Raw genomic sequence first — 25,035 nt, 5'->3', positions numbered from 1 at the left:
TTCACCACCAAATCCAATCGCCATGAAGCTCAATACCAAGGCTATGCGCTACCTCACGGCAGAGGACTGGAGAGTCCTCACTGCTGTATGTTGCAAAATCCCCTCCAACAACCCCCACTAACGACTGATGAGTGCGCAGGTGGAAATGGGTAGCAAAAACCACGAAATCGTTCCCACCCCGTTGATTGCCAACATTTCCGGCCTACGCGGTGGTAGCGGCGTCCACAAATCCATCTCAAACCTGGCCAAGGTCGGCCTCATTGCAAAAGTCAAGAATGCCAAGTACGACGGATACCGATTGACCTACGGCGGCCTGGATTACCTTGCGCTCAACACGCACCGGAAACAAAACAACATTTTCAGCGTGGGAAATCAAATCGGTGTGGGCAAAGAGTCTGACATTTACGTCGTGGCCTCCCCAGGCGGCGTGCAGAGGGTGCTCAAGATCCACCGCCTCGGGCGCATTTCGTTTCGCACAGTCAAGGCGAACCGAGACTACCTGCGCAACCGCTCTTCGGGATCGTGGATGTACATGTCGCGCCTGGCCGCTCTCAAGGAATTTGCATTCATGTCGGCGCTCAAGGACACTGGTTTTGTTGTTCCCGAGCCGATTGCGCACAACAGGCACACCATCGTCATGAGTTTGATTGATGCGTTTCCAATGAGGACCATTTCCAAGGTTGCCAACCCTGCATCGCTGTACAACAAGCTCATGTCAATCATCCTGCGCCTCGTCAAGTACGGGCTCATCCACGGAGATTTCAACGAATTCAACATTCTGGTGGAAGAAAAGGAAGACACGACGGAGTCGGGAGAGCCCAAAATCACGCTTCGTCCAGTCTTGATTGATTTCCCGCAAATGGTTTCAATCGATCATGCCAATGCAGAGTACTACTTTGACAGGGACGTCAATTGCATCAAGCGCTTCTTTGAGCGACGCTTTCAATTTGTCAGCGACGACCCTGGCCCCTTCTTCAAGGATGCAGTCAAGGTGGTTGGCGAGGCTGCCGGAGCGCGACGGATCGACGTCGATGTGGAGGCGTCGGGCTTTAGCAGGAAAATGGCAAAAGAATTGGAGGCGTACATGAGAGACGTGGGAGCTGACGGCGAGGCTGAGGCACAGGAAGATCAGGACGAAGAGGAGGAGGAGGAGGACGACGACGACGACAACGAAGAAGAAGAGCCCGTGGCTGAAGAAAAAGCAGCAATCGAATTGGACGACGACGAGCTGGATCAAGCCATGACGGTGCTGCAAATCAACGACGAGACGGAGACGCCAGAGGCATTTGACGTCCCAACCAAGGCGCCTGCCAAGGGCAAGTCAGCCAAGGCCGCGTCTGGGTGGGCAATATGAATGGCTGGATGCCAAAGGGCGGTCAGGCTGCATGACAGCTGCAGTGTTTTCTGAGGGGCGTCTGGAAATGGCGTGGAAACACGGCATACGCGTGATGCGTACTCTAGCGCTAGTTGTGGTCGGTTCAGGACGAACAAAACCGACCTCATGTCGTCGAGGCAGTAGATAGAAAGCAGCGGGGCGGCATCCGATTCGCGAATCATTAACCGAAGGGCACGCAGCCAATGACGTGGAGTAGGACAAACAAAAGTTTATACGCACGACGAGCCTTTTCTAGCCGTACCACTGCGCCAGATACCACAGTTACTACGCCGCCATCGGATCGGGTAGACATGCTGTTAAAGGAAGAGAGCCGCCGGCGTAGCGGCCGCCAGTGCCAGTCATCAGATAGTCGGTCGCTCGCTGCCGGCCCTGTCCCCTAACGGCACCTTTTTCCTATCGGCGCGCCCTAACAAAGATGACTGTCCCGCCACCCGAGGCTCCATATTAGGACTGCCTCGTCTCTTTCAACTTGAGCAATTCAATTTTCTTTCATCATGGGGCCAAAAGACGTGCCTGCTCGCGTTCCCGAGCCAGGTCCAGGCCTGTTCAGCACCTCGTTCAGGTCGCAGCTCTCGTCGTTCAATGCATCGTCGCCCATTGCCGCGGCTGCCATTGCCCAGGATCTCGAGGATGCGGAATTCGCCATAGACGACGAGGACGAGGACGAATCATTCAAGCCGTCGGAATACACGTTCCAAGAAGGCTATCACCGGCCGAGCGCCGTTACGAGCGGGCCTCGAGGGACCGTCGTTCACAGCGCGCAAGAGCATGGATATCTGACAGAGCGCGAACGCAAAGAGGCGTGGCACGACGAGCGCAGTCTGCTGCGAGACAACAGCCTGATTCCGCCCAAGCATCCGCGCAGAGGGAGCACCGACAGCCCGCTGCAGGGCAAATTCTCGATCCCGCGCCTGCGCCGCAGCTTGGACGAGGAAGCGGCCTTGGATCACGCCAGTCCGGGAGCAGACGAGCGCACCGCTTTGCTGGGCGACAACGATTCCAACAAGCCGTATGGCGGCCACGATTCGCCCGAGGAAATCAACAAGCGCTGGGAAGAGGCCGTTGCAGCTGGTCTGATTGAAACGACCTGGCAGCGCGAGGCCAAGGTGTTGGCCAAGTACTCGCGTTCCCTGGTCCTCACCTTCCTGCTTCAGTACAGCTTGACAATCGCCTCTGTGTTTACCGTCGGCCACATTGGCAAGATTGAGCTTGGCGCCGTCAGTCTGGCCAGTATGACGGCAAACATTACGGGTTACGCCGTCTACCAAGGCCTGGCAACTTCGCTGGACACTCTATGCGCGCAAGCCTACGGTTCCGGAAAAAGGACGCTGGTCGGTCTGCAGCTCCAGCGCATGGTCTACTTTCTCTGGGCCATTACCGTCCCCATTGCCATCATCTGGGCAGCCGGAACCCAGATCCTCGAAGCCATTGTTCCAGAAAAAGAGACAGCCCGGCTGGCTGGGCTGTACCTCAAAGTTTTGATCTTTGGCGCGCCAGGCTACGCCGCCTTTGAGAGCGCAAAGCGCTATGTGCAAGCACAAGGTCTCTTCTCCGCGACCCTTTACGTACTGCTCATCTGCGCGCCCCTCAACGCCTTTCTCAACTGGCTGTTTGTGTGGCGATTCGAGTGGGGCTTCATCGGCGCGCCCATTGCAGTGAGTATCACGGAGAATTTACTCCCCCTCTTCCTCTTTCTGTACGTTCGCTTCGTCGACGGCCGGCAATGCTGGGGCGGCTTCTCGCGCGCCGCGCTGCGCAACTGGGGCCCGATGATTCGGCTCGCGCTCCCGGGGCTCGTCATGGTTTTAGCAGGTGAGTGAAGCTTTTATCCTCCGAGCAAGGCAGGTGTCTAACCGCGGACAGAATTTTTGGCGTTTGAAATTTTGACGCTGTCGGCGAGCTGGATCTCGACGACGCACCTGGCGGCGCAGAGCGTGCTGTCATCCATCTCGGCGCTGACGTACTACCTCCCATTCCCCGTGTCGATTGCAGCATCGACGCGCATCGCCAACTTGATCGGCGCCACGCTGTCCAAGGCCGCAAAGACGGCCGCCGCTGTGTCGCTCGCCGTGGCCGCCGTCATTGGCATCTTCAACATGGTCCTGCTGTCTAGCCTGCGCAACTACATCCCCCACCTCTTCTCCAACGACCCGGACGTCGTCGCCGTCGTTGCCGCCATCTTACCCGTCTGCGCCGCCTTCCAGTGGTTCGACGCCATCGCTGCGGCTTGCAGCGGCATCCTGCGCGGCCTCGGCCGTCAGGAAATCGGCGGCTACGTCAATCTTTTCAGCTACTACGTCGTCGCCATGCCGATTTCTTTCGGCACCGGCTTTGGCCTGGGATGGGGATTGTACGGGTTGTGGGCGGTACGTTTACCCCTTTCCATATCCTGAGTCGCGCTAATTTTCCCAGGGTCCCGCCATCGGTCTGGCGCTCGTCTCGGGTATCGAGGGTCTCTTCATTTACAAGACGAATTTCCACAAGGCGGTCGAGGACGCGCACAGGCGCAATGCCATGGGTTGATTGGATTCGGCATCGGTGGAGTTTTCCCAAAACATTTGCACCTGCCGGTTTTTGGGCATTGAGCGTATCTGGCATTGAGGGCGTTCGCCACATCAAAACGAATGCTTTGTTTCTCACTGTTTGAGCGTTGTAATTGGGTATTCGAGATTTGGTCCGTATGTGTATTCAGAGCCGATCTGCGTCGACAGCTAGACGTCGCGGTGCGACCAGGAGCTACTACTATAGCACCTGGGATTGGATTGTGTTGGTTGATAAAGACGGCAGGATGCCCTTTGTTGTCCTTTTCTGGCGGGGTGATGCTTTTGATCAAAGCGGGTACAGATGTGTGCTCGTTCTGAGACTAACAAAGAGAACCAGCGGGACACGTTGTTTAAACCTGATATCGGTCGCTGACCTTTCATTTTTGTTTCTCTTCCTACCGGACAAAATACTGGCCAAGTGGACTTCAAGATGGTCAACTGGAGGGAAGAAACGAAAGTTCTGAAGAGACAATATCCAAATCTAGTGCCAGCTACGGAGCCAAACGAGGACTTGATCCGTCGAGCCATACTCAGCGTCACGGAAGCCATCAGCCAGAGCGACCCGAACAATCAATTCGGCCTTGACCCTAGCAACTTATGGACTGGCCTGGGCAGCAATTCGCAAATCGATCCCATCCTCAGGAGCGGAGAGCCAGTCCTGCTCCCATGGATATTGACCGCTCAGGGCCAGCCCGTTCAGGGCCAGAATGAGCTTATACTCGTTCACGTTCGCCTTCAAAACAGCACCCAACAGGGAGGAAGCAATGCTACACCCACACAACAAAGCGTTGCGCTTACGTTTTACGATGTTTCCTCGCTACTTATCACAGACAGTGAGAAAAATACGGAGACACAGCTCGTCATGCGGTTCCTGCACTACAGAAACTGGTTTGGATCCAATCTCAACCCCCCACCAGCTCCCTTCGCAACATGGATCGATTTGGTTCGAGACCCCCTCAACAACCCCCGCTACCTCGTCTTCCTCATCGCCTGGGCCATCGCGCTGCAACTGCCAATCGCTGCCAAGTTGCCCAACTTGGGCAGCCAAAAGAACATTGAAAAGGACAAACAGTACGTGAGCGCCGCCATCATAGATGCGGCCAGCGGGGGAGCAACGCCTTCGGTCCTTTTCGCTGTGCTTGTCAAGGCCAAGGTTGTGACTGGCGACTTTGACCCCCAATGGCCACAGGCGGGACTCTTTGCTCGGACGGTCAATTTGAGCGGTGCCGCGTTTGATGCGCATTACACGACTGTGAGGGCGTTGATCTCTCCATCTGTGGGAAACAATGATGGCGGCACGCAGGATGGGGAAGGTGAGCGGGGACAGACGGGCCAAGAGGGTGAACGAACCGAGTTGCCAGATCCGCTACTGGACACTTCGGGAAATACACCACAGGAGACGCAGCAGACGCAGAATACGCAGGATCGAACACAGGATGATCGACAGGACGGACCGCCCACTGGACAGCAGAATGGACAGGAGAATGCACAGCCGAATGGGCAAGAGAATGGACAGCAGAACGGACAGCAGAACGGACAGCAGAACGGACAGCAGAACGGACAGCAGAACGGACAGCAGAACGGACAGCAGAACGGACAGCAACCGCAATGCATCAATTGCGCTTTGTCTGGTCACTGCGGGAAAAATTCCGACAGCAACGACACAAGCTGTATCAACTGTCCTGTGGACAAACACTGTTTCTCAGGGTGTCCTGTGTTCCCACACTGCGTTCCAACAGTTTTACCAAACGCCAGCAGAGGAGACTTGTATAACCGGAGCATTCACAAATCCAGGCAACAGTTCCAAAATACAAAGGTGTTCAAAAAAGCGACAAAAGACCATTCAGGCAAGCTTACTGGGCCTTTGCACGAATGGTTTTGTACCCGGGACGGGATATATCTGGACGAAGACGATGTCATACGGGCCACCCTAGCTGTCACAGAAGCCATAAGTCTTAATGGGAGAGGCAAACAATTCAGTTTGTACAGCCTATTACAGCTTGACAATGCCAAATTCGGGTTCGATAGGCCAGCGCCCTCTGACAACGCCTCGGAATTAGATGCAAGATTCGACATCGTCCGCAGAAGAAAGGACGTTGTATTGCCAATTGTTATGAATAATGAAGAACCGGAATCAGACGAAGAACTGGAAGTCAGCACAGGCAAAAAAGGACACATCGTTGTGGCTTATATAAGACACGAGAAATCAGAAGGCACCTGGAGTGCCCAGGTCTTCGACTCATCGGGTACGTTTTTGGAGCCTCCACGAGTCCAACAATATGTCCAAAACTTTCTGCAAAGAACGAGATGGTGGGCAAACGACGACAATCCTATTCCACAGGGAAGATTTACCTGGCCGACAGTCCCGCATCAAAATCAAGGGTGGGTATGCGGGATTCATTCGATCCTGAACGGATGGGCGGCAGCTCTAAACTTGCCGTTGAATCAAAAACCGAACCTAAAGCGTCTCCACCGAGCCATTGAGATCATTACGCATGCCTGCTATGGAGAAGTCGATTGCGAGACCATCTGCCAATTCCTCCACTTTTTGGATTGGATCCAGCCAGGTAGTCAGCCGCCAGGAGACCGTATTTTCAAGACGACGTGCCCCGTTGCCATCCAATGCGAATTGCGAGACCATCATATTTCCTTATGGAACAAGGAAAACCAAGACAATAAGGACTATGAAATGTTGGAGTATGGGTGCAACTATTGCAATACTTGCAAAACCCCACAGCATTGCACTGCGCCAGTATATTCACTTCATAGGAGGGATGGGCAGGGCAGGAAGAGAAGAAACGGCGTGGAGATTGTACCCGTGCAGCAAAGAAAGAAGAGGAGGACCTGAGTCGTGGAGGGAGTACAGCGATACTTACTACTTGATGTCTCAACGTTCAATTCTCTTCATCATTCATTTTCTCACTGTTTCCATTGAATCTGGGGTCATTTAATGTGCAAAGGAGATAGATCGAGGCTTGGTAGCAGCGTACGGCACACAATACTGAGGTTTTGCGAATCAGTCCTCGAACGTTCCCAGTCATTAAAAGAAGCGTATGAATATTGTGAAATAGCACCTGCCATCATTATGTATGCCACGGCTTTTGCGACCAGGCCTTGGTTGAATGCTAAGATTTGCGGGTTGAGCATTCAGCCAATAGAATCGCTCGCGGCGCACAGACCAATGACGTGTGTCGACTCCAAAAGGTCCCCGAGAACATCGAGACCATCACCAACTCCAACCTCGCAAGATGATGTTCGCACGGCCCTCTCACTCCGCTCGCCCTATCCTCCGCTTCCTCCTCTCCCGCCCTCGCTGCAATTTCTCCAGCAGCGCGCCCCGCTCCGCCGCCAACAACGCCAATCGAATCTACACCTCGGTGCGCAATCCAGACGAGTTTGCCAACCTGCTCCTCCTCAGCGCCAGCACGCGCCGGCCACTCCTCACGCTCTGGACTGCATCGTGGTGTCCATCATGCCAGGCCGTCAAGCCGATACTCGAGGAGCTGGTGGGCAAAGAGGGCGTCGGTGAAGAGCAGGGCGGAGTCGGATACGCAGAGGTCGAGGTGGACGCGGTGACGATTGGAGACTTGCCCATAACATATCGCGTCAGTACAAGAATCAATCGCAGGGGTTTGTTGCTGAAGGAACGACAGATCAACTCGATGCCGACACTGCTGGCGTTTGACCGACAAGAAGCGCAGTTTGAAACGCGAGTGACGGCGGTGGACAAGATGAAAAATCGCGACTTTTTGCGGCAGTGGATCATCAGCGAAGCCAAGCGTCGCGGACAAGGTGGAGGAGGCGGTGCAGGAATTCTGGGGAAATGGTTTGGCTGATGGATGGACCCCCCTGTCTGGTTTCCGCGTCGGCCTCCGCCGCCGTGAAAAATGGCGCACACGAATGGATTGACGGAGCCACCCACGCCGGTCCAAGGGAGGCTACGCTGCGAACACGATGCAAACGGCTTCAAGTCTCACCTATTGCCCTATATGTGTGCTAGTGTAGGGCAGCTTTGCTCAGCTGTCTTTCCCTGCGCTGATCATGTAAACGGACAATTAACAGCTTGTCGTCACCGCCATCGACCAGCAATACCCCGGATCTTTACGCACGTGTTGACCTGGATGAAAACTGAATTCTGGAGATCTTCGTCTCCTCAAAAGGAAGGTCGACGCGGCCCACGTCAATTCAACAACAGGTTAGTTTTACGAGATGGATTCTCAAGTGCCTTGCCGGACGTTTGTATTGAATTGAAGTATCCATGGCCTGACTCGCCGCTGGCTGCATGGCATGTGGTCGTACCGGTCGCACAGTTCCCCGCATTTTCGGAGTACGACTGTCAGCCTTCTCAATTGCCGCAGAGAAGTCAAAGAAAGACGGTGAAAATTGGCAGTCATTTGGGAAGAGGGCAGTGCTAGTGAGGACAAAGACGAAATTTAATCGACCACCGCAAACGATGGTGAATGAAAGCCGCTGAAGAAAAGGTTGTAGCGGGATATTTTGCTGCGGCATTTGTCTGCCAATCCGCGGCTGACGATAACGACGAGACAATTGTGTTTTCGACTTGGCAGAGTCCACCATGGCCATGCCTGGCCCTGCCTGACGATGCTGGCTGCGCCTGCGCCTCGTCCGGCGCTCCGCTGATGGGCAAACCCTCCTACCATCACGTTCAAGGAGCAGTCATGAGCTCGGTCAACTAGGAATGGCACAGCCCGACACTTGAGCTTATAGAGGGATTCCTGCTCCGCCTATCCTGTCATTCAACCTGTCGCGTGGCTCGTTGTTTCCTGCTGCACCGTGTCTAAAATCCCGCAGCCTGCCCAACGCGGACGTCGACGTGTGCCAGACCACCACTGCGCGCTTTTTTCCATCCACACAGTGCGCTGCGTTACCAAGTAATGGCAAACGCCTCTCGCGATCTTGAGCTCATCATCGAGTCGACTGCCTTGTCCAACAACCATCAGTTGAAAAATCGCGCCTCTGCGAGAGTCGACGACGCCGCTTGCGTGGAAAAAGACATTGACCTCATTTACGACGAGGAGGAGGCTCTTGACGTGCAGAGCCGAGACTTTAAGCAAAAACAGGTACCACACCCTTTCTCTCGTTTCAACCGGGCTAACAGCGACAGGTCTTTCGGGGATGGACTTTGCTATGGTTGGTTAGCCGACAGTGGTTCGCAGCGTCGCTAACGTGGCTCTAGGCTGGCTTACCAGTCCATCGGCGTCATCTATGGCGATATTGGAACAAGTCCTCTCTACGTATACTCGTCCACCTTTTCTTCGGAGCCATCTCATGACGACCTTCTCGGAGCTCTCTCCCTCATCATTTGGTCTATCACCTTGATTGTGACTATCAAATATGTCCTCATAGTCTTGTATGCCAATGATGAAGGAGAGGGTGGTACCTTTGCGATTTACAGTTTGTTGTCTCGCTATGTAGGTGCTTCTGATGTTTGCCTGGCCTTGACTGACGGCGACAGTGCAACATTGCAAAGCAAGACCCGAAAAAGAAGAATGCCTACAAACTCGAGCGATACGCTTCGAACCAGCTGCGACCCAGCACCCGCAGCTTGCGCGACTTTTTGGAGAATAGCCGCGTCTCGCATGCAGTCCTCAAAGCGCTCTCGGTCTTTGGTGTCAGTCTTGTCCTGTCGGACAGCATCTTGACTCCTGCGCAATCCGTCCTGGGTGCAGTGCAAGGCCTCAAGGTTGTCACTCCGGGCATCTCCAGCAGCACCATCATTGGCGTCTCCTGCGCCATTCTTGTGCTCTTGTTCCTGCTCCAGCCACTTGGAATCTCGAGGCTTGCGAGCGGTTTTGCCCCGATTGTCGTCGTCTGGCTCCTTTTGAACCTCTGCTTTGGCATTTATGTAAGTGATGTAGTCCATCCTTGGTTTGTGTACTAACCATGTCAGAACTTGGTGACTTTCGACTGGACTGTCCTCAAGGCCTTCTCGCCCTACTTTGCCGGCCAGTTTTTGGTTCGCAACAAGACTGACGGATGGATCTCCCTTGGTGGTATCTTGCTGTGCTTTACTGGTGTCGAGGCACTGTTTGCCGACATGGGCGCCTTTTCCAAAGAGTGAGCACTCATCTTGCTATCGTGTTCAATACTGACGGTTCAGGGCCATTCAAATTTCCTGGCTTGGTCTCGCATACCCGTGCTTGCTCCTCGCCTACATTGGCCAAGCTGCCAACATTTCCCAGAATGAGGGCGCCTACTCCAACCCCTTTTTCAACACGGTACCTCCGGGAATGCTGTATCCTTCGCTCATCATTTCCATCCTGGCCGCCATTGTCGCCTCACAGGCTCTCATCACTAGCACGTTTCAGCTGCTCTCGCAGGTCATGAACATGTCCTACTTTCCTCAGATCAAGATGATTTATACCAGCGAAAAGTTTCACGGCCAGGTTTATATTCCGGTAGCTAATTGGCTCATGATGATTGGTACTGTCATTGTCACGGCTGTTTTCAATAATGTAAGTTGGCTCAGGCCACAGTCGCTGCTAGGGGCATCATTTCTTCGCACCCACTGTGCCTCCTTCGTCAATCGTCGCTAACTGTATAGACCACAAAACTCGGACACGCTTACGGCTTTTGCGTCATTCTCGTCGCTTTCATCACCACCAACCTGGTCGCCATCACCGCTCTCATGGTTTGGAGGTTCCGCTGGTTCGTCGTCCTCCCTGTGTGGTTCGTCTTCATCACGCTGGACGGACTTTTCCTCACCTCGGCGGCCACAAAATTCATCGACGGCGCCTGGTTCACCTTCGTCCTGGCCATCCTGCTCTGCAGCGTCTTCATCCTCTGGCGATACGGAAAAGAGAAGCAGTGGGCGGCCGAAGAGAAGAAGCGCATCGACCTCCGCGACCTCATCATCAAAGACGAAGACGGCAAGCCGCGCCTGACGGACCGCTGGGGCGGCGGCGAAATCAACAACATTAAAGGCCTCGGCATCTTCTTCGACAAAGCCGGCGACAAGGTCCCCGCTGTGTACGAGGAGTTTATCAAGAAGTTTGAAGCGCAGCAGGACGTCCACGTCTTTCTGCACCTGCGCGCGCTGCATATGCCGCACATTCCCGACGACGAGCGCTACTCGGCGTCCGGCACGTCGATGCCAAACTGCTACCGCCTGACCATCCGCCACGGCTACAACGACCACCCCGTGAACTTCGACCTCGGATCGACGGTGTATACGCAGCTGCGCCACGCCCTCGTCCGCGCCGCGCGCCCCGCCAGCACGCACAGCGACTCTGCTTCCTTCAATCCCAAAACGGCGCCTACGGCCAAAACGCAGTCGAAGGCGTCGCCGACGACGCGCCAGCCCGCCGCCAGTCTGGAACCCAGCATCATCCCCGGGCCCTTCGACCCGGCGCACGTCGGCCTGCCGCGCGCCACGAGCCCCGCGCCGCCGTCCATCCTCATCGACCGCGTCGGCGAGGGCGCCGGCTCCGGATCGGAGGGCCGCCGCAGCCACAGCAGCAGCAGCGACTCGCACCCGCACTCGCACGGCGACAGCGTCAAGCCCTCGCCCTCGCCCTCGCGCCACCGCCGCAACTCGTCCGTCCGCTTCGCCGGGCCCGCCGACACGCCGTACACGGCGCTGCCGGACAGCGCGCTCAAGCGACGCCTGGCGGCGCTGGACGCGGCCTACGCGACGCAGGTCGTGTACGTCGTGGGCAAGGAGGAGCTGCGGCTAATAGGGCCGGGCAGCTACTGGGATTGGTGGCGGCAGGGCGTGTTGGGCGTGTTTTTGTGGTTGAGGGCGAATACGCGGGCCAAGGTTGCCAAGATGATGGTGCCGGTTGATAAGCTTGTTGAGGTGGGGTTTGTGAGGGAGTTGTGATGGGGTGGGATGGGATGGGATGGGATGTGGATGCTTAGGTGTGTGAGGAGTGGATGTTGCGGAGACTGAGAAGTCGCGGGGAATGTTGGCAGATTGTAAAATAAACGGGCCAAGTCTGGATTACCCCAACCCAATTCACAGCGTGTATACTCGGGTGATGGACCAAGGCTTTTGATATGATATGATATGATATGCTATGCTATGATATGCTATACAACTGAGATTGATTAATACAGTGGATGTGGTATTAAGTAACTAAGCGCCAATGGGGGAAAGTAGACAGACAGACAGGCAAACAGACAGATGACCAGCCAGCCGTCACGTCAACTACAAACTACAAGACGCCAAAAGGGGGTGGGTATCTCCGTAGGTAAGATGGGTAGTATGGGGTAGGTAAGGAAAGGAAGGGGATCTAGATATTAATCCAGTGAAAAAGAATGCGACGACGCCGCCAGAAAAACGAAGAAAACAGACCCACCAACACGGCCTCCGCAAACTCAAATACTTCTCCTCTCTCCTCTCACTCTCACTCCCAACTCACAGATGCAACCTCACTAACTCACTCACTCAACCTCCAGCCCCGGCACAACAACGCCATACCCGTCCGTCGCGCCCTGCGCATCCTTATTGGTGACCTCGACTCTGAACGTGACGTCGAGGCCGTTCGGCCCGCCCATGCGCGTGGGCGCCAGGCCGCTCGCAGCTGGATGGCGGGCGCCAGCGCCCTTTTCGCCGGGATGCAGCGCGCGGCGCGGATTCACCTTCTTGCCGCCGGCGGCGGGGGGAGGCTCGAGCGAGCCGTTGGCGTCGCCGTTGGGCTGCACATCCGAGCCCGCGGTGCTGGGGACGCTGGCCGTGTACGCATCGGACGGGGCGTGGGTGGAGCCGTTGGCGGTGCCAGGGGGCGCGCCGGGGGGCGCCAGCGCGCCGTTGAGCGTCTGGAAGGCGGGGGCGCCGGCCGAGGCAGCAGAGCCGTTGGACGAGGTGGGAGGCGAGCCCACGTCGTTGCTCTCGGCGATGATGGCGTAGTTGCGCGAGGGCATGGTGCAAAAGTTCTTCTCGCCCGACTTGCGGCCGACGTTCTTCTCGTCCTTGCCATCGGCGCTGAAGCCCGGCTGGCGGTCAAACAGCTCGAGGAGCGTCTCGTCCGTTGATGAGTCCAGGTGGTGGATCTTGTTGCGGCGCGCCAGCAGGTTGGCGACGGGCTGCGGCGGCGGCTTGTTGGTGATGGCGCTGCTGACGATGTTGACCATGTACCGGTGGTCGCGCTCTGTCGGAATTTGCAGCGATGGCTTGCTGTAGAAGCGGCCAAAAGCGCAGAGATGGACGTCGCCTCCAAGAATCGTGACGCGAACACTGTACTTTTTGGCAAGGTCTTGCAGGCGCAGAATCAACTCCTTGCGCTCCGCCTTGTGGTTATGGGCCGTGTAGTGGTCGTCGAGATCATCCAAGATGTCGACTTGGCCATCAAAATGGTTGAAAAGACTGCCCGCCACACCAAAGCGCTTGTTCAGCAAACGAATGGGAGCAATCAGGGGGCTCTGCAAGACGTTCTCAAGCCACTGCAGACGAGGGTAGGCGATTGGAACTCCAAGAAGCAGCACGAGATGCTTGATTTCGCGATTGGTAGCAAACTCCTTTTCCATGCGCGCAAAGATCTTGTTGTACGTGTCGGGGTAGTTGACTTGGTGGCGGGTACGCTCCGTGCGCGCATCAATTCCCAAAAAGGCAATGCGCGCGCCGAGTTGAGCGTAGAGAGAGCGACTCCGCTCCTCGACGTAGGGGCCGGGCTTGTCGCCATTAATGTAGGCCTCCTCATCCTCTGGCTCCTCGGCAACAAACGTATCCCTCATCTGAACGGGGTCAGCGGGAGTGCCGTCGGCGCCGGGCTCGACCGTCTTTGGGGAATCCGTGGTAAACGTGCTCTTGGGCGGAGCAAGGTGCTGCTGGAAAAGCATATAATATCTGAAACCGTTAGATTGCCATTGGCCAATCAAAAAAGCCGAGACTCACTTGTGAGCAACACCTCCAATGCCGCGAAAGACGGCACACCTCATGAAATGATCGGTATAGGAACCAAAGCCATCAATAATGTCGTGATCGTCCCAAACATTCAACTGCGGAATCTGGCCGTTGGCGTCGGCAAACGGCTTGGTATTGTACCAGCGAACATAATTTTTGAAATAATACTCGTCGCAGCGGTCCCTCAAGTCCTCGTCAAAGGGGAAGTGCTGGCGCTTCTTCGGATTCGAAATCTCGGTCCAGTTGCGCAACGGGCCGTCTACGCGCACGCCGTCATTGTAGATTTGGTCGCCACCGCCCAGCATGACGTGGAAGGGCTTTTGGTCGTGGTTGCGCAGCACGTCATTCCAGAGGGCCGGACCGGACCAGGCGTCGACGTCGGTACCGACTGAAAAGCCATTGCACGAATGGAATAGAATGCGCATCGACTGCGAGATGGCCGGGACGGCAAAGACGCGGGTCCCGACGTCGTTGTTGGCGCGCTCGCCTCCCAGGACGGGATGCAGGTTGGGAATGTGGTACTGCCATCGGGTCTCGTAGTCGAGGAAGGGGAGCTCAATTCCAAAGCGCCAAAAAGCCTTTTGGGCGTCTTCGTAGAGCAGGAATCCCTCGAAGCGGCGCGGGGTGGCTTCGGTGGGCGGCGTGGCGCCGTGGACGGGGCCTAGCTCGTTCAAGAGCAGTTCTGGCTTCTGCTGGCCTGGAGTCGTCACAATGAGCACGCTGCCATGCCAGGTGGGACGTCCTGTCGCAACGCCGCTCATGCGCTTGAAGTTGAGCAACGGGCCGCTCTGAAGCTGGAGACCGGGGGAGGTGCTAACGACCTGAGGGCCGGTGCCAATGCCGTTGGAGCCCTCGACATTGTTTGAGGGGATTTCTTCTCCTGGCGCAAGGGCTCCGGCAGCCGTGTCTTGGGATGGGTCAAAGGACATGATCGAGGGTGGGACGGTGTCGCAACGAAGGAATGTCGAGGTCTGGGAGAGGACGAGGACGAGGTGTCAGGAAGGCGGGGGCAGCGTGGCGTGGCGTGGCGTGGGCGAGACGGCGGCAAGGAAAGGGAGAGGAGAGGAGAGGAGAGGAGAGGAAGGAGAGCCCTCACGGCAGCGGAGTAATCCCCAAGGGAGTATTGGAGGCATGAGGTGGATTGTGCGCAGATTGCTCTGATGCACCGTCGTCGCCGCCAAGACCAGGCCTGCGGATCATGACTTCAATGGCGTACAGACTGTGGCACAGGCTGCAAAGCCTGATTACGAGCCACCGTCGACTTGACTTCTTGGTAGGCGACAGCGAATCTGGACAAGAGTCGTGGTAATTTGTCGACGGGGATTCGTTCAGCCCAGCAAGGATGCGACGACCATCATGCCACCACTGGCCAATCGCTGTCCCCGGCTTCAAAACACCATGCCATGTTCATCTCAGGGTCCACCGTGGCGCCAAGTCTCGTTTCTCTTCTACAACATAAACATGCACACTAGAACAAGTCCCTACAATCCGACGCCATACCGTGCTCCTCCATTGACCACCACACACTGCCATCCTCCCGCACGTCCCCATTGCCTTGTGGAAATCCAGTCTGCGTAGAGTCTGCATCTCAACTCCATTACACCTGCTCAGCACCCCATCCAGCGTCGGCATCCCTCATGTTGGCCGGCGGCTCAATCGACGGAATGTACTCGAGCACAATGTACGCGACGCCAACGAGGCCGATGATGGTTCCTGGCACGTACTTGAACCACCGGTCCGCCAGAATGACGCTGCCGATGAAGACGTAGACTGCTGTCGTCAGCGAAGCTCAATTCCTCGCCCGAGAAGTACTTACACACGCCGCGCCCAATGAAGGAGAACATGAACGACGCATACCTAGCGACAGGCGGAGGGATTTGGAATTCTGTAGGACACTGTTAGCATTTGCTTCCTCACAGTTCAAGTGCACCACATACCGAGACCCGCCGTCGCAGCGCCAAAAAGACAGAGATAGACTCCGAGGATAATCTCCTTCAGGCCGAGCGGGAAGAACTGCGCAATGCCGCCCAGCACCATGAAGATGCCAACACCCAGGTTGACTATGCGACTGTGGACCTCATGTTAGCAGACGGTTCATGCATTGATCGTTGCGCGCCGCGCCAGCCGTGCGAGCATCGCCTTCTGCTGAGGGCCTCCAGTGCCATGGACGGCCGCCCAGGCATGACGCAAGCCCACCGCCGACGCCGCACCCGCGCACGCGCGTCGCGCACACACCGCTCGCACCGCCCGCTCAGCGCTGGCGCCGGCCGGCCCACAGGTGAGACGAGGTAAAACGTACAAGATGTCTGAAAAATCCATTGCTGCTGTGCCTGTCTTGTTTGCGTCGTCGAGACTCGAAGCTTCTCTTCTTCCGCGCCTAATGGGTTGGCTGGTGGGAGGATCCGCGAAGCACCCTACTCTTCTCTTGTGTAGGTTGAGCCCGGAAACGCTGCTGAGACTGGTGCTGTCGACACGGTCCGAGAGGCAGAGACGTCAATCTGGGGAGCTACGTGGAGCTACCGAGTCGAGTCGGATCGAGAGGCTGGCGCTGAAGGTCGTCAGAGGTCGCAAGGAGGAGTTGCGTGGTCGACGGCGGACCAGTCGATTCGAGTCGGGTTGGAGAGACGTTGGTGGTGAGGAGTGACAGGACAGGATCCAAAGTGAAGAGTTGGCAGGATGGATGGGCAGGTGGGTGGATGGGATGGAGCTTGGGACGGGACCAAAGCTTGGCATTGTGGCTGCCCTGCCGGTGCGGTGCCGCGCAGGGTGCGTCTGCTGCCTTCGCCCCGTCCGTGCACTCCCTGGCTGCTCCGGGCCGTCACTGAGGTGTGGCTGTCCATTTTCCAACCCCAACTTTCCATCGTCTTTTTGGACCAGCCTCTAGGATATATTTTGAAATCAATTTGCAGAAGCTATCAAAGCCAAAAGCTTCAATGATCGATTCGCCAAAATCTACTGCAACACACGAGTCAATGGGTCTCAAGGGACGACCGGCCGGCTAAGCCACCTGCATGTCACCTCCCCTGCGTCAAGCTACCGAACTGTACTTCAAGGAACGACGGCAATTTGTACAGGCATACGTGGTCTAACCGGACCTCTTTTCCTCGCTTGCCTCGGGCGCTGCTTGAAACATTAGTGCCGGCACTTGGGACTTGACAGAAAATGGTCACTGCCATTTCGGCACATCCGTCATGGACTCGTTCGTAGAGTGGACAGGTAGACTTGATTCATCGCTACTTGTCTATGAGAAGGGAAAAGTTGAGGGAGTGTTTGAATGTCGATTTTGAAGGGAGGACTTAACCCAGACATCCACCAGGTGGCGTCTAACATTCGGTGAACCAGGTTCAAGTGCCGGGGCACGCTTGCTGATGTGGTGGGTAATGAGAAAACCTCAACGCCAGATCGGCAAGAGGATGGGGAATGAGTGGGCTGGCAGCAGACGCTCAAGACATCTACTGCCAGCTCGAAACGAAGAAGAGAAAGGCCAGACGCAGCGAGAGGAGAGGAGGGACGTGAGGACGGTGAAGAAGAGGAGAGGAGCCGTTGCTTCGCAAAGTCGTCTATTCTGCAGTGCTCAAGTGCGCCCACACTAGGCTTAACTGGGAGATGTTGATACTGGGAAGAAGGCGCGCAACCGCCCGAGCAAACAAGGTACCACAGTGGTGATATTGCAGCACTGCTCTTGGGTCTGACATCCCAGCAACCTACTGGCCAGATTACTGAGAGAGACGCCTGGCAAACATGTTTCTGGGGCTCCATGTTCCATATTCATGTTCCCAGCCTCACGTCTGCTGCCTACAGCTTCGAACTTTCAAGTTGATTACTCCCCGGTCGATTTACAGTCCCATTGAGAGGCCTAGAAGCTTTCCAGCGAAAAGGAACAACGAGATGATGGACGAGGACGAATGGTGCATGGCATGTCCAGTTCAGGCAATTGGAACAGACTACACAAGTCAGATTCAGACTGACCCACCTACCTGCTGGCACATCATCTTCCTCACGCTACTCGTCCATGCTTTAATCAGATTTTGGTGACTCGAAAGAGGCTCAAGCGTCGCTCAGTGGTATTGAATTCAAGTTCAGAAAGAAAAGGCCCCGTCTAGTTTGCCTTTGGCTTCTTGGTTCCGTACTTTGACCGCGCCGTGATGCGGCTACCAACACCTCCCTTGAATTTCGTCAGTCAAAGCTTACCAGGAAATGGAGCCATCTTACCAAGTCCATCGCTCCACGCACCACCTTGTACCGCACACCAGGACAATCCTGCGCACGACCGCCGCGTACCAGAACGACCGAATGCTGCTGGATATTGTGGCCTACGTCCATTAGCATCCACCGACCCTCTAATCTTCAGCCTCGCAGCAATTGACCCACCTTCACCAGGAATATATGCCCACACCAAGTTGCCGTTGCTCAGACGCACACGAGCGACCTTGCGCTCTCCCGAGTTGGGCTTCTTGGGTTTTGTCGTGCCGACCTTGAGGCACACGGCCTTCATCTCCGGACGGTCCGCGAGTTGAGGCGAGACGGGTTTACGAAAGGGCTGCGGCTTGCGGCATTTGCGGCGCACTTGGTTGTATGTTGCGCCGAGAGTCGGCGTGGTGCTGAATTCGCGCGCGGCGTTGCGGAGAGCTGTTGCTGCTGTGGCGGCGATGCTGGTGTTGGCGGTCCGCGCAGGCGAGAAGATGCTTGTTCGGAGGGCGGGTGCGCTGGCACGCACGGCAAAGTGCCGCGCGAATACGTGGTGGAGAGGCATTGGTGTTGTTAAAAGCGGATGGTCGTCGAGATGTCGTGTGGAAGCTTTTGGCGGAGGTGCAGGCGGTGGACAGATCGTGCACGGGCCATGGAGATTTCGTGACTCGACCGGGGTTGACGGCGGGGATTCTTTCTCTCCATTGACCTTGACTGCTCCTCAACCTCTACTCTCTTCTCCTGCCTTGCCCTCGCAAGTGACGCTCCCCAATTGGACGACCTCACCGCAAACAAAGGCTTCGACACTCTCACAACAGAACCGCACCTCACGCCGTTTGACCACCATGGGTCTCCCACAAGTCTCGCTGGGCGCCAGCGCCGCCAACTTTGACATTGTCGCCAAATACCGCTCTCTACTAGCAGACGACCCGGGAATGACGATGCCTATTGCTGCGATTCAAGCTCTGGTGGCCGCCCTCTCAACACACGATACCAGCACCACGACAGAAACCATGACGCTGCTAGCAGCATACACGGACAAGCTCAAGACGGGCGTCCCGAACCAGATTTCCCTCTCAGCCGGCACCGACCTCTTCCAACGCTTCCTGTCCCACTCGATCAAGCCCGGCGCAGACGCCGACTTTGCTGCCGTAGTGCGCCACATGCTCTCCAACGGACAACTCTTCGCGGAGCGAGCCAAGGCAGCGCGTGCCAAAATCGCCAGCCGCGGCAAACACTGCATACGCGACGGACGCACCATCCTCACCAAGGGCGCCTCTCGTTGCGTGCAAGGCTTCCTCGAGGACGCCGCCAGGGCCAACATCCGGTTCCGCGTCATCTACGTCTTGTCGTCACTGAACGACACCAACGGCATTGACATGGTGACATCGCTGCGCACACACGGCATCCCCGTCGCCACGATCCCGGACGCCGCCGTCGCGTACACCATGCACAAGGTCGACATGGTCTTTGTGGGCGCCGAGGGCGTTCTCCAGGACGGCGGAATCGTGTCGCAGCTGGGCACGCATCAGCTGGCGCTGCTGGCCAACATCAAGAACAAGGAGTTTTTCGTCTTTGCAGAGAGCCACAAGTTCGTCCGCTTGTTCCCGCTCGGTCAGTTCGACCTGCCCATCGAGCAAAAGGCCATTCGCTTCTACGCCGACGACGACGACGAGGCGGTTGAGACCTGGGGGAGCCGGAGCGGCACCCAACCCGCGGAGGACGTGCACCCGCAGCTGCGGGAGGAAATCGAACAGCGCGAAAGGCTGTGGGCATCGGGCGCGGTCGAGAATGCCGTCGACTACACGGTAAGAATCTCCTCGCCACGCACGAGTAATCTGTACTGACCAAGACTCGCAGCCGGGCAAGCTCATCTCGACAATAGTGACCGAGGGCGGCATGATGACGCCGTCAGCCGTTGCCGAGGAGCTGTTCAAGATTTGGTTATAAGCCCCCCACCTCGTCTGATATCACGAAGCATCCTCACGCCTCCCTTGCTCTGGCGTAGACGCGAAGCACACAGACCTCTCTCTTTCCCGTGTACAACGAGAGACGTTTCTGCGTATTGACCTCGCTTTAGGCACCTCTACCCGCTCGCTCCGCCCGTCGTCGCCAGTGGCATCGGAACGGGCTTTGCGGGACAGCCGTCGTAGCCCCGTGGGCGATGGCGAGGTCGAATCGAGTCGCCGGGCAGGCCGCGTGCCGAGGGCAGAAGGGAGAGGCGTTGGGCGGTGGAGCTAGAATGGCGCATGGCGTTTGGCATTGCAGGCAGGGGAGTATTATTCATGGCTGTTTGCAAAAGGGCCTTGGGAGCATTTGCCGCTCTGTACGAGTAGAAAGGTACCTTTGGATCGAGGCAGCTTGGCAGGGGTGCGTTGTACGAGTACACAGAGTGGCTTCGTTATCAACGTAGAATTTCAATGCGTTTGATCGCTGGTAGGGGTAGTATCTCGCCTCTTGTCGTGGGCAGTGCTCTTCTGGCGTGATGCCTGCATGTTCCTTGACACGCGTGCTTCCGGTTGTGCGCCTCCTCGTCCAGCGCTGAGGCGCCAACATCCCCATCCAGATCATGACTTTGGTCGCCGCCAACAACCACCCTGACCTCTCCCCGCGCGGGCAGGCGTTCTCACTCGGCGCAGCGGGAATAGACTGCAAACGGAGGCAGCACGGTGCGCCGGCGCCGTTCCCATCGCCGTTGGTTTCTCCCGAGAACGTACTCCTCACCCCGGTGCATGCGCGGGCATCTTCTCAACCTTGAGGCCCCTCCCGCGCCATTGTAGGTACCCAAGGTACCCAGCCAACTCTTCTCTTCCAGGTCCTTTGCGCGCCACCACATGGCCCCACGCCGTTCCGGTCTCTCGCGCAAATCAATGGACGCGAGAAATAGCCAGCAAAGTCGAACGACGCCGACTACCTGTTCGACTACGGCGGAGCCAGCCAGCCAGCCAGCCAGCCATCGAATTTGCCAAACGGCCGCAATTCGGGATCTATTAACCCATTTCTCTCTCCAATTGCTGTACCTTACGCCGGGCCCGCTCCTCCCTGCTCCTGTCGTTGTTGTTGATGATCGTCGTCCCCCACCGCGTCAAGGGGTTCGGGGTACTGCGTGCGAAGGTCGCGGATGACGGTCTACAGTGCCAACAATGAGGAGGAGACGTCAGTTCAGCAACAAAGGCATGCATGCACGCGGGGAGGGTTGATTGGATGTGTAGATATTTGTATGCTTGGAAAGTTGTATGAGGAATGATGGAGGGAATATGAGGGTAGGGAGAGGGAGAGGGAGACACGCACAGCCAGCGCCTCGGGATTGACGCCGTTTTCGATCAGCGAGATGCAGTACGAGAGCTGCGTGCGGTTGAGTTTGGTGTTCTGCGAGGGAGCGGCGGCGCGCGGCGTTAGTATGTCTGGCCACAGGCAGTTGCAGAAAGTTGGGGAGAGCATAGGTAGGCAGAGGGACGGCGCGTACGAGCAGCGTGGCGATCTCTTCGAGGATGTCGACGACTTCGCGCGCCGCCTGGCGTTTGTCGGCGTCGGTCGTGGCTTGTGGGGGCATTTTGCTGGCTGTGGCTGAAGCGATGCGGTGAGGTGGATGAGGGCGGGCGTCGACTGGTGAGGGAGAGCTTGGCTACGAAGCGGCGGCGTTGAAACTGAGGGCGCGTAACGTCGTCGATGATGGGCTCGCGATGTGTTCGGTGGTGTTGCTCAGGGACGACGCGCCCCGCGTTCCTGGTCCGTGCAGAGAGAGCAGGGATCAGCGCAGACCACCACAACGGAGCAGCAGTTCCCCCGACACCGAGCCAAAACACCACGAACGGGCATGATGTGACGGTGACGCCATCAACGCGCGCGACATCCACAATCCCCATGTCGATCAATGGCAACTCGATGGGCGCGGCCATCGACATCTCGATCACCCACCACATACTCCACTTGTGCCTAGTTGGTGTCTTGCAGAGTTGCAGGGCAGCCAGGGACTCCATCTGCGTGACATCACCCGCGGAGACGCAGGTGGACTGAACAGTCGACGTCTGACGTCGCCATTACCGAATGACGTGCAGCTGCGAGGTAGGTGACCTCAGGGTCGAACAGCTCGGGAAGGGTACAAAAAAGGGGACGGGTTGCTAGTCAGGACGCTCTTTCTCTTTCCTGCATCTACAAACCAATCAATCAATCAACCTCTTCCAACCAACCAACCTACAAAACTCTCTCTCACAAACCTCTCTTCTCTCACGCCTCAAAAACCTCAACCTCAACCTCAACCTCAACCTCACATCACAATGGCACCAACCCAACAACAAGACGCCTTCCCCGCCGGCGGCTCCATCACCGACATGGCCGCCACGGGCACGACCACCCCGCAAACCGCCGGCAAGCAAAACACCATCCCGTCAGTGCCGCGCCCGGACCAGCTGGGCGAGAAGAGCGAGCTGCTGCCGCTGGGCGCCGGCTCCAAGGGCGCCGCCGTCGACAACGCCACCGACATCCCGCGCCACCCGGGCGACACGGGCAAGACGGGCGGCGTCGTCACCGGCCAGGGCGACCAGCTGCCCGCCAGCGTGGAGAAGAAGCACTTTTAAGGAAATGAAACGGAGTAGAAGGGAAGGGAGGACATGAGGGAGAAAGGAAAAAGGCGTCATGTGTGGGCGTCGTTGATGATACCTAGACACCGGACGTACGAGTAATGTTTACGGCATTATGAATTCAATCAAATCAATCAATCAATCAATCAACCAACTACCTCAATCGTGTCCACTCGTTGCTGAGCTCTTTCGCTGTGAATCTATCACGGCCGATCCTCAGAACGCTTTACACTGCTCACCCAAACCAAAAGACGCATGGAAAATTTAAGCAGTACTGATCAAACCCGCCCGCCCGCCCACCAACCTTTGACGAACCGCAACTCCCGCCCAAATAAGAACCGTGGGGGAGCAACTTCTATCCGCTCATTACCAAGGGAAAAAAGACACCGCTTGCCCGCCCGCCCATTTGGTCATCTACAAAACGTACAGAGGTCATTTTACCTGCTCATCCGTCGCTCATCACATCGTGTCTCAGCCTTTGCTCCGCACACCACCATTCTACAGCACTCAGCCCCCTCAAGTCGCCTGCACACCCAAGCCAAAGAGCTCAAACAGCAGGGGATTGCCTTCAGCGGCAAACCATCCGATTCCTTGTACCGTCAGCAGCGCAACAGGACACGCGGGAAGCCAACTCACCCGTATACACAATCAGCTTGGTCACGACCTCGACGTCGTAGCGCACGCGCGGCCGCTCGAGCTTGGAAAAGATCTCGCGGTCCTCCATGTCCTCGTCGCCCTCGCCCTTGTCTTCCGCCACGTCGTTGGGCGTCCCCGCTCCGTGCCGCGACGGCGGCGGCGACGGGCTGGGGTTCTGCGAGTCGTGGTTTGCGGCGCCCATCATTTGCTCGTACGAGTGCACGCGCGACGACATGGGCGTGGGCAGGAGATTGACGCCTGCGGGCTTGCCCAGCGTGCTCGACGACGTCGACACGGCCGCGGCGTCTGGGAACGGTTCGGCATCCGGCCTGCGGGTGGGCGAACGGCCGGGGCTCGACTGCTGCGCGCCATTGGCCTCGGCGTCCATGCTCTCGCGCCGTCGCTGGTGTCGGTATGCCAGCGTCTCGTATGCGTCGGCCATGGACTGCGGGCCCACCGAGACGGCGCGCTTGCGCGGGTGCCGCAGGTTCGTCAACATGGACGGAATGTCCGAGGCCGACGGGATGACGTGGTCGTCGCCGCGGAGGTTGGGCACGCTCGTGTACTTGCTGGCTTCGAGGAAGAATCGACGCGGCAGACTCATGCGCAGGCGCTCGAGAATGCGAAATACAGGGGGCAGAACTCGCAGAAGGGTAGGCTTCATGACACCGCGCCAGGCAAAAATGATGAGCACACCCAGGACGATACGCAACGTAGCTTTGATGTAGCCAATCTCTTGGATTGAAAAGGGAATGGTGGAGGGAATGGGAGAGGGCAGCGCAAGGCTCGTTTGGGCAAAATGCCACGAGGCCGATTCTACGCCAATGACGACGCCGGCAAAGCACACGCTGTCGTCAAAGCAGGGGCAGTCGTCGGCTGGCTCGGGATGGATGCGGACGAGAACGAGAATGACTAGAACGACAATGGCGAGGCTTTTTATGCTCTCATCGCAGACCCAGTGGTCAAACGGGTTGCCGAACCAGAGTTCGACGACGGCCAAGACGGCGCCGAGCAGCGTGCCGATGATGACATCAAAGAAGCCGTGCATGCCGCAGTACAGACGTCCAAACACAATGGAAAAGGCATACCAATAGCAACAGACTTTGAGCATGAGAAACAGGGTGGAGCCGTCGTCACTGGCGTGCAGCATGTACAAGGAATACAGGGCGACCGAGACGGCATTGGTCGAGTGGGTCGAGGGGAAGCCGTACTCGAGGGCAGCGGAGCCGGACATGGTGATGCGCTGCAGCGGAGGAGACAGAGGTCTGGGGAGGCACAGCGCGTCCTTGATGAAGCCGCTCCAAAAGACGCCCGACGCGAGCACATGAACCATGCTGGGAGCAGTCAGCCTAGGCCACGCGGCGAGCCCGCCATACCTACGCCTTGCCGAGATGTGTAAAGCCGCACCAAAAGAGGATCGGCAGCATGATCATGAAGAACGTGTGCGTGCCCAGGTTGGCGGTATAGGCAAAGTACGAGTCGAGGGCGGGGGTGCGCAAAACTTCTTGCATGTAGGCCAGGTAGGGCGTCTCCCAGCGCACAATGGGGATCAGGTGGCAGCGCAGCGAGTGGCGCCACTTGGGAAGCCGGCTGGCATCTAGAATTGTTAGAGAGGGGAGCGAAGCGGGTCGAAGACGTACAATGGTCGAGATTGCGCACGCCGGCATCGCAGCGCTGCGCCGTCATTGCGGGAGGCCCGGCGGGGGAGGCGGATGGGCAGGCGGCTCCATGCGCTGGGCCGGGCATTCGAGGAGAGCGACCTGGGACGGCGGCGAGAGGTGACGAGCAAACTGGGGGTTCTGCTCGTGGTGTTGCGGACGTCGATTG

General features: G+C 57.2%; 12 protein-coding genes across 12 annotated transcripts; 7 read left to right on the top strand and 5 right to left on the bottom strand.

Moving 5' to 3' along the window:
• Positions 1-22: 22 nt before the first annotated feature.
• J3D65DRAFT_551524 (RIO1 family-domain-containing protein) lies at positions 23-1,354 on the top strand (the record flags this gene model as incomplete). Its single annotated transcript, XM_066797042.1, has 2 exons — positions 23-85; positions 140-1,354. The coding sequence occupies 2 exons, from the start codon at positions 23-25 to the stop codon at positions 1,352-1,354; spliced, it is 1,278 nt and encodes a 425-aa protein (XP_066655890.1).
• Positions 1,355-1,622: 268 nt separating this feature from the next.
• J3D65DRAFT_319396 (mate-domain-containing protein) lies at positions 1,623-4,144 on the top strand. Its single transcript, XM_066795328.1, has 3 exons — positions 1,623-3,208; positions 3,260-3,762; positions 3,809-4,144. Exons 1-3 carry the CDS (start codon positions 1,891-1,893, stop codon positions 3,917-3,919), a joined length of 1,932 nt encoding a protein of 643 aa, XP_066655889.1. The 5' UTR covers positions 1,623-1,890; the 3' UTR covers positions 3,920-4,144.
• J3D65DRAFT_319657 (uncharacterized protein) lies at positions 4,145-7,274 on the top strand. The gene has a single exon (XM_066795329.1). It carries the CDS (start codon positions 4,370-4,372, stop codon positions 6,785-6,787), a length of 2,418 nt encoding a protein of 805 aa, XP_066655888.1. The 5' UTR covers positions 4,145-4,369; the 3' UTR covers positions 6,788-7,274.
• J3D65DRAFT_320023 (uncharacterized protein) lies at positions 6,988-8,087 on the top strand. The gene is made up of 2 exons (XM_066795331.1): positions 6,988-7,544; positions 7,593-8,087. Exons 1-2 carry the CDS (start codon positions 7,188-7,190, stop codon positions 7,773-7,775), a joined length of 540 nt encoding a protein of 179 aa, XP_066655887.1. The 5' UTR covers positions 6,988-7,187; the 3' UTR covers positions 7,776-8,087.
• A 974-nt stretch (positions 8,088-9,061) lies between these two features.
• On the top strand, positions 9,062-11,782 carry J3D65DRAFT_551905 (potassium transporter; the record flags this gene model as incomplete). Its single annotated transcript, XM_066797061.1, has 7 exons — positions 9,062-9,090; positions 9,137-9,371; positions 9,416-9,805; positions 9,851-10,017; positions 10,061-10,415; positions 10,505-11,152; positions 11,462-11,782. Coding segments are annotated over 7 exons (2,145 nt in total), but the record flags the coding sequence as incomplete, so codon positions are not given.
• Positions 11,783-11,957: 175 nt separating this feature from the next.
• On the bottom strand, positions 11,958-14,967 carry J3D65DRAFT_621288 (uncharacterized protein). The gene is made up of 2 exons (XM_066799944.1): positions 13,796-14,967; positions 11,958-13,747 (listed from the first exon to the last, which is right to left on the bottom strand). Exons 1-2 carry the CDS (start codon positions 14,731-14,733, stop codon positions 12,346-12,348), a joined length of 2,340 nt encoding a protein of 779 aa, XP_066655885.1. The 5' UTR covers positions 14,734-14,967; the 3' UTR covers positions 11,958-12,345.
• Positions 14,968-16,497, bottom strand: J3D65DRAFT_621286 (Golgi apparatus membrane protein TVP15). The gene is made up of 4 exons (XM_066799943.1): positions 16,104-16,497; positions 15,742-15,872; positions 15,621-15,689; positions 14,968-15,574 (listed from the first exon to the last, which is right to left on the bottom strand). The coding sequence occupies exons 1-4, from the start codon at positions 16,121-16,123 to the stop codon at positions 15,402-15,404; spliced, it is 393 nt and encodes a 130-aa protein (XP_066655884.1). The 5' UTR covers positions 16,124-16,497; the 3' UTR covers positions 14,968-15,401.
• Positions 16,498-17,903: 1,406 nt separating this feature from the next.
• On the bottom strand, positions 17,904-18,557 carry J3D65DRAFT_666904 (mitochondrial 37S ribosomal protein uS12m; the record flags this gene model as incomplete). Its single annotated transcript, XM_066802971.1, has 3 exons — positions 17,904-17,969; positions 18,017-18,117; positions 18,176-18,557. 3 exons carry the CDS (start codon positions 18,555-18,557, stop codon positions 17,904-17,906), a joined length of 549 nt encoding a protein of 182 aa, XP_066655883.1.
• Positions 18,558-18,706: 149 nt separating this feature from the next.
• On the top strand, positions 18,707-20,435 carry J3D65DRAFT_650886 (putative translation initiation factor eIF-2B alpha subunit). Its single transcript, XM_066802437.1, has 2 exons — positions 18,707-19,800; positions 19,853-20,435. Exons 1-2 carry the CDS (start codon positions 18,838-18,840, stop codon positions 19,940-19,942), a joined length of 1,053 nt encoding a protein of 350 aa, XP_066655882.1. The 5' UTR covers positions 18,707-18,837; the 3' UTR covers positions 19,943-20,435.
• Positions 20,436-21,013: 578 nt separating this feature from the next.
• On the bottom strand, positions 21,014-21,545 carry J3D65DRAFT_666902 (mitotic-spindle organizing gamma-tubulin ring associated-domain-containing protein; the record flags this gene model as incomplete). The annotated part of the gene is made up of 3 exons (XM_066802970.1): positions 21,014-21,121; positions 21,284-21,361; positions 21,459-21,545. The coding sequence occupies 3 exons, from the start codon at positions 21,543-21,545 to the stop codon at positions 21,014-21,016; spliced, it is 273 nt and encodes a 90-aa protein (XP_066655881.1).
• Positions 21,546-21,794: 249 nt separating this feature from the next.
• On the top strand, positions 21,795-22,852 carry J3D65DRAFT_676291 (uncharacterized protein). The gene has a single exon (XM_066803606.1). It carries the CDS (start codon positions 22,270-22,272, stop codon positions 22,567-22,569), a length of 300 nt encoding a protein of 99 aa, XP_066655880.1. The 5' UTR covers positions 21,795-22,269; the 3' UTR covers positions 22,570-22,852.
• An 11-nt stretch (positions 22,853-22,863) lies between these two features.
• On the bottom strand, positions 22,864-25,034 carry J3D65DRAFT_621272 (sphingosine-1-phosphate phosphohydrolase). The gene is made up of 4 exons (XM_066799942.1): positions 24,849-25,034; positions 24,589-24,805; positions 23,209-24,542; positions 22,864-23,162 (listed from the first exon to the last, which is right to left on the bottom strand). Exons 1-4 carry the CDS (start codon positions 24,952-24,954, stop codon positions 23,089-23,091), a joined length of 1,731 nt encoding a protein of 576 aa, XP_066655879.1. The 5' UTR covers positions 24,955-25,034; the 3' UTR covers positions 22,864-23,088.
• Position 25,035: the final 1 nt, after the last annotated feature.

Source organism: Phyllosticta citribraziliensis, assembly GCF_038025025.1.
Source record: "Phyllosticta citribraziliensis strain CPC 17464 chromosome Unknown J3D65scaffold_5, whole genome shotgun sequence".
NCBI classification, from domain to species: Eukaryota; Fungi; Ascomycota; class Dothideomycetes; order Botryosphaeriales; family Phyllostictaceae; genus Phyllosticta; species Phyllosticta citribraziliensis.
Note: the sequence above shows the minus strand (reverse complement) of the source record. Positions and strands in the feature narration are given on the sequence as shown.

Coding starts and splice junctions, on each gene's coding strand:
- J3D65DRAFT_320023 (XM_066795331.1), top strand. CDS start 7,188: ATGATGTTCGCACGGCCCTCTCACTCCGCTCGCCCTATCCTCCGCTTC. Junction 7,545..7,592: donor ACTTGCCCATAACATATCGC/GTCAGTACAAGA, acceptor AAGGAACGACAG/ATCAACTCGATGCCGACACT.
- J3D65DRAFT_319657 (XM_066795329.1), top strand. CDS start 4,370: ATGGTCAACTGGAGGGAAGAAACGAAAGTTCTGAAGAGACAATATCCA.
- J3D65DRAFT_621288 (XM_066799944.1), bottom strand. CDS start 14,733: ATGTCCTTTGACCCATCCCAAGACACGGCTGCCGGAGCCCTTGCGCCA. Junction 13,748..13,795: donor ATTGGAGGTGTTGCTCACAA/GTGAGTCTCGGC, acceptor TAACGGTTTCAG/ATATTATATGCTTTTCCAGC.
- J3D65DRAFT_621272 (XM_066799942.1), bottom strand. CDS start 24,954: ATGCCCGGCCCAGCGCATGGAGCCGCCTGCCCATCCGCCTCCCCCGCC. Junction 24,543..24,588: donor TTTACACATCTCGGCAAGGC/GTAGGTATGGCG, acceptor GACTGCTCCCAG/CATGGTTCATGTGCTCGCGT. Junction 23,163..23,208: donor CAAGCTGATTGTGTATACGG/GTGAGTTGGCTT, acceptor TGACGGTACAAG/GAATCGGATGGTTTGCCGCT.
- J3D65DRAFT_621286 (XM_066799943.1), bottom strand. CDS start 16,123: ATGGATTTTTCAGACATCTT. Junction 15,690..15,741: donor CGCTGCGACGGCGGGTCTCG/GTATGTGGTGCA, acceptor AGTGTCCTACAG/AATTCCAAATCCCTCCGCCT. Junction 15,575..15,620: donor CTTCATTGGGCGCGGCGTGT/GTAAGTACTTCT, acceptor TGACGACAGCAG/TCTACGTCTTCATCGGCAGC.
- J3D65DRAFT_650886 (XM_066802437.1), top strand. CDS start 18,838: ATGGGTCTCCCACAAGTCTCGCTGGGCGCCAGCGCCGCCAACTTTGAC. Junction 19,801..19,852: donor AGAATGCCGTCGACTACACG/GTAAGAATCTCC, acceptor CAAGACTCGCAG/CCGGGCAAGCTCATCTCGAC.
- J3D65DRAFT_319396 (XM_066795328.1), top strand. CDS start 1,891: ATGGGGCCAAAAGACGTGCCTGCTCGCGTTCCCGAGCCAGGTCCAGGC. Junction 3,209..3,259: donor GCTCGTCATGGTTTTAGCAG/GTGAGTGAAGCT, acceptor AACCGCGGACAG/AATTTTTGGCGTTTGAAATT. Junction 3,763..3,808: donor GATTGTACGGGTTGTGGGCG/GTACGTTTACCC, acceptor TAATTTTCCCAG/GGTCCCGCCATCGGTCTGGC.
- J3D65DRAFT_676291 (XM_066803606.1), top strand. CDS start 22,270: ATGGCACCAACCCAACAACAAGACGCCTTCCCCGCCGGCGGCTCCATC.